At 48.2% G+C, this 5,534-nt stretch overlaps 1 protein-coding gene across 1 annotated transcript; it reads right to left on the bottom strand.

Moving 5' to 3' along the window:
- Window positions 1-902: 902 nt before the first annotated feature.
- Window positions 903-5,330, bottom strand: LOC131191673 (uncharacterized). The gene is made up of 2 exons (XM_058170057.1): window positions 3,889-5,330; window positions 903-1,337 (listed from the first exon to the last, which is right to left on the bottom strand). Exons 1-2 carry the CDS (start codon window positions 5,250-5,252, stop codon window positions 1,334-1,336), a joined length of 1,368 nt encoding a protein of 455 aa, XP_058026040.1. The 5' UTR covers window positions 5,253-5,330; the 3' UTR covers window positions 903-1,333.
- Window positions 5,331-5,534: the final 204 nt, after the last annotated feature.

Below are 5,534 nucleotides of genomic sequence, written 5' to 3'. Positions count from 1 at the left end.
GTCTGAAGTATATCTGTGTATATAATTTTTGGAACAACTTAAAGGTCAACTTTATTGTATTTTCCATTTTCTCCACAGGCTCTCTGTTCTTTCCAAAATGCCAAAGAAGCAGAATGAGACTCCTTGCACTGTCCTTTTAATTGTCACCACAGGATCAAAGGCTGAAAGCTGGGTCCTCCTGGGTCTTCCAAGGAGCTCAATCCCAAGATGTGCCAAGTCTAAGCAAATCAATGCTCCTCATAAGACACCCTTACATTTCAGAAGTGCCCTAGACACTATTTCAATTTTCTTTTCTGCCCTGAGCACGTTACAAATTATCAGCAGTTAGACCTGTGGAATTCAATTTGGGGTTGTCAAAGCACAAGGATGAGAGGATTGGGCTAGCTGTCTCTGTAATTGGGCCCCCTCTTTTCTGATTGATGGACTGCTTCTTCCATTTCTTCCACAGCTCAACACATCTATAGTAAGTTGGGGAATGCTTATTGCAAGGCAGATCGATGGCGGGTGGGTGGAGGGAGAGTAGCATTCATGGCAGGGCAAACAGTATTATAGCAGCACTTCCAAAGAGCAGCTGGTGTTACAGGGGTTGACATTAAAATATATATTTCCTTCATTGCATAGATTTCTGGTTGCCTTTTTTTAAAACAAACCCATTTTTGCCTCTCATCCCAGCAGAAGCTGCCACCTGTTTCTCCTTCTGTATTTGGGGTGTGTGTCCGTCCCCCAAAATAAAATTCTGTTTAAATGGAAGTGAGCATGACAAAATGTAATATGAAGAGTGTTAGGTTTGCGAGTAAGGAGTTCGAGGCTGGATTCGTGACAACAGCTCTTTTTATTTAGAGTGAGACTTCAGCAAAAGATGCAGGCAGGATGCTCACCTTATATACACACCTGGGTCAGTTGGTCACCAATAGGATTCAAATGTTTTCCCGCTGGAATTTCCCGCTGGGATTTCCCACCAATGGGATCATACACAACACTCCTCCCCCCCTGAATTTCACTTCACCCAGGTTTGCAAGTTTAGCAATTGTAATAATATTCATAATAGTCTCGTAGATAATTCGGGCGTTCCCTGTTTCTACTTGACCTACGCAGTTCAGGTTTGGTGGGAGAAACCTGCTCAGCTGTGGCGGGGGACACATGCTGGTTGGAGGTGCCCTCCCCACTTCCCAGCTCTTCCATTGATTCGGAGGTGTTTCCTGTGCCTCCCCTCTTTTCCAATGGGTCTCTATTTTGTGGATTGTTTGTGGTTGTTTCTTCAAATCCTGGTGGAATAATCGCTGTTGGGTTGGTGATGGGGTCAGGTGAGTCATCCAGTCCTCTTAGGTTTGAGTCAACTGTTGGAGGAATTAGGTGATAGTTAGGGCTGGAGTTGTTTTCTGTTCGTTTACGGAGTTGATCGATATGTCTCCGTTCCAGTTTTCCATTCCCCAAGTCTACTTTATAAGATTTGGGACCGGTTCTTTCTACTATGTAACCGGCTAGCCATGCTGGACCCTCTGAGTAATTCCTTGCGAATACCGAGTTCCCTATTTCGAATTCTCTAATTCCCTCTCCTCCCCCTTGGTAATTATCTGGAGAGTAGTTTGGGTTTAGCCGGTCAAGCGTACACCGAAGTTTGCGCCCCATGAGGAGTTCGGCTGGGCTTAGGCCTGTGGCCGGGCAAGGTGTAACATGCTGTGAAGTCAAGAAAATGTCAATGCGCTCCTGCCAGTCCCCTGGCCCCAATCGTGCTAGTGCTTCCTTTGTGGATCTCACAAATCTTTCAGCCAAACCATTTGTCGAAGGTTTGTGAGGAGCAGAGAGTGCGTGTCGGATTCCCAAACCCGCCAAATAACTTTCAAATTGTAGGGCTGTAAATTGGGGACCATTGTCAGATACTAGGGTGTCGGGAAGCCCATGTGTTGAGAATAGTCTCCGAAGAATTCGGATGACAGCTTCCGATGTTGTAGATTTCGTTAGGAATACCTCTAACCACTTCGAATATGCATCAACAATTATCAAAAATGTTTGGCCATGAAAAGGGCCGGCAAAGTCAATGTGGATCCGGGACCAGGGATTTCGTGGTCGTTCCCATTCCCTGACTGGGGCGGATGGAGGGGCAGGTCTGGACTCCTGGCATGGGGAGCACTGTGCAATCCATTTTTCTATGTCCTTGTCAAGTTGTGGCCACCAGACGTAACTCCTGGCGAGGCCTTTCATCCGCACTATGCCAGGATGACTCTCGTGCAACATCTCTAGAACCCTGGATCTTAATGCTCGTGGCACCACAACCCTGTCTCCCCACAATAAACAACCCCCTTGTGTGGCTAGCTCATTTTTCTTATTTCCAAAATCCTTGAATTCATCTGCCAACCTACTAGTGGGCCACCCTCTCTGTACCCAACCCATGACTGTTCTTATTTGCAAGTCGCGCCGTGAAGCTTTTGCAAGGACCGTTGAGGTCAATGGGCCTGTTGAGGTCAATGGGCCTGTTGAGGTCAATGGGCCTGTTGAGGTCAATGGGCCCGTTGTCATAAAGTCAATGAGCAGAGCCGGTGTACCTGGGGTTGGGTCCTCTACTAGCTTTGGCAGTGGGCATCTGCTTAGAGCGTCAGCATGTGTTAAGTCCTTGCCGGGACGGTGGATCAGTTTGTAGTTGTAGGCTGCCAAAAACAATGCCCATCTCGTGAGCCTAGGGGATAATGCAATGGGAGTGGGTCGGTCCCCGGCCAGTAGTCCAAGAAGGGGGCGGTGGTCGGTAACGAGTTCAAATTGTCTCCCAAAAAGGTATTCATGAAATTTCTTAACTCCGGAGACTGCAGCCAGGGCTTCCTTGTCCAGTTGGCTATAATTCCTTTCTGGGCTGGACAGAGTTCGGGAGAAATATGCGATTGGTGCCTCGGACCCATTCGGCAACCGATGGCTCAGTACAGCCCCCACTCCAAACGGGGATGCATCGCAGACTAAAACTAACGGCAGAGTGTGATTGTATTGGATTAGGAGACTGTCCTCCGTCAGGAGTTCCTTAACTTTAGAAAATGCCTTTGCTTCCTCCTTTCCCCAGAACCATGGTCTTTTGTTAGTCAAGAGTCTGTGAAGGGGCTCTGCCACTGTGGCTTTTTGTTTTAAAAATACAGCGTAAAAATTCAGGAGGCCAAGGAAGGCTTGCAGTTCTGTCTTATCCTTGGGGGTGGGTGCCTCCTTAATTGCTTTAATTTTCGACTCGGTGGGGTGGATGCCCATCTGGTCGATTTTGTATCCCAGGAATTCAACTGAGGCACCCCTATTTGGCATTTCTCTCGTTTCAGTTGAAGTCCTGCGTTTCTGAATACCGTCAAGACTTCTCTTAGTCTAATCATTAGCTGGTGCTGATTGTCAGCAGAAATTAGGACATCATCGAAATAAGGCACCACCCCAGGAATCCCTTGTAACAGTCTCTCCATCAGATTTTGGAAAAGTCCTGGTGCCACACTGACCCCAAATTGTAAACGGGTGCATTTGAATGCTCCTCTATGGGTCACTATTGTTTGCGCTTCAGCTGTGGCATTGTCAACAGGCAACTGCTGGTAAGCCTGGGCTAGATCAAGTTTTGCGAAAATTTTCCCCGAGCCCAACGAGTGCAATAAGTGTTGCACGACCGGCACTGGGTAGGCACTCTTTTGTAGGGCCTTATTTAACGTTGCCTTATAGTCTGCGCAGATGCGGACAGACCCATCAGCCTTGATAGGCGTTACTATGGGGGTTTCCCATTTAGCATGGTCAATGGGGATGAGGATTCCCTGCTGAACTAACTTATCCAGTTCCTTATCTATTTTTTGCTTAAGTGCGAAAGGAACCCTCCTTGCTTTGAGTCTAATGGGTGCTACCCCTGGGTCTAGGTTAAAGGATATAGGTGTTCCCACATACTTGCCCAAGGTTCCGGTGAACACATCTTGGAATTCACGAAGGAGGTCATCCTTCCTATATTGGCAGTCAGCGTTGATCTCGAGTACTCCAAATAACCCGATCCCTAATTTCCGGATCCAATCCCAACCCATGAGGCTTGGGAGGTTGCCTTGCACGATGGTGATAGGCAGCTTCTCTTTATATTGCCCATAGACTACGTTTACGGTGGCCGTGCCTTTCACGGGAACTTTGTTGCCTTGGAAATCACGGATGCGCAGGTATTGGGCTTGTAGGTGATTTTCCTTAATGTGCGGCAACAACTTTTGAATTATAGGCCAGGATACGATAGTGATGGGCGATCCGGTGTCGACCTCCATCTTGATCTTTTTCCCATCTACTGTGACCATGGTGTACGTTTTTTCTTCTGGTTTTGTGATGGCGCTGCCAATGGTGATTAGGTTTGCATACGCGCCCTTCTGTTGGCGGCCATTTTGTTCGCGCCTGCGCGGGGATGTCTGCTGGCTAGCTGGCCGCCATTCCCCGCGATTTCTCTGGCGGGAAACTTGAATCGGCGATGTAGCCCTGCAGACGTGAGCCAAATGGCCTTTCTTCTCACAACGACGACACGTTGCATCACGGAAACGGCAGTTGTTTCTCTGATGGTTTCCCCCACAGCTAGAGCAGGGAAACTCAAAACTTTTTTTCCGGGGAGAACGCTCTGTTCGACAAACTGTTGTCGCCTCTTCTTCCTCCCCCTCTTCGAAGGAGTTGGAGCTTGAAGTGTGGGCTTGGGCGGACTCGTAATGAACCGGTGCCTCTCGATAGGCTGGTGGAGCCCTACTCACCCCTGGCTGCTGCATCTTTAGAGCTGCTCGGTGTGATTGCTCGTATACTGTAGCCTCATCAATTGCGGTGGTTAACGAGAGGTTTCGTCTAGCCAGTAGCATCCTTCTCAGCTGGCCGTCCCTTAAGCCCCAAATGAATTGATCCAGCAATGCTTCATCTAGGTATGCCCCAAACTCGCACATGGAGGAGGCTTGCCGAAGGGAAGCGATAAAGTCAGCGATAGGTTCCCCCTCTAGCTGGAGACGCATGCGGAAATCAAAACGCTGGGAGTATTTCGATGGAGTCGGTTCATAGTAAGCTTTAAGTGTCTCTTGCAGGACGGACCAGTCGACTTGGTGGACTGGCCTTGGAGACAATAGGTTCACCGCCATCCGGAATACTTTCGAGCCGCAGTTGGTGAGGAAAAACGACCGTTTTTTATCATCAGGTAGTTGGCTATTGTCGTTGAAATGGAGAAAGCAATTGAATCTTATCATGAACATCTCCCATGACTCTTCCGCTGGATCAAATGGTTCCAGTTTGTTGGCAGAGTTGGCCATCTTGGGAGGGCTGGGTTCTTTTTCTTTGTCCTGATCGTCGCCAGTGTTAGGTTTGCGAGTAAGGAGTTCGAGGCTGGATTCGTGACAACAGCTCTTTTTATTTAGAGTGAGACTTCAGCAAAAGATGCAGGCAGGATGCTCACCTTATATACACACCTGGGTCAGTTGGTCACCAATAGGATTCAAATGTTTTCCCGCTGGAATTTCCCGCTGGGATTTCCCACCAATGGGATCATACACAACAAAGAGAAAGGAGAATCGGGTCGTTTTTAAAATTGTGAT

The sequence above is a fragment of the Ahaetulla prasina genome, chromosome 2 (assembly GCF_028640845.1).
Source record: "Ahaetulla prasina isolate Xishuangbanna chromosome 2, ASM2864084v1, whole genome shotgun sequence".
Taxonomy (NCBI): Eukaryota; Metazoa; Chordata; class Lepidosauria; order Squamata; family Colubridae; genus Ahaetulla; species Ahaetulla prasina.
This window is presented reverse-complemented; position numbering and strand designations above follow the sequence as displayed.

Coding starts and splice junctions, on each gene's coding strand:
- LOC131191673 (XM_058170057.1), bottom strand. CDS start 5,252: ATGGCCAACTCTGCCAACAAACTGGAACCATTTGATCCAGCGGAAGAG.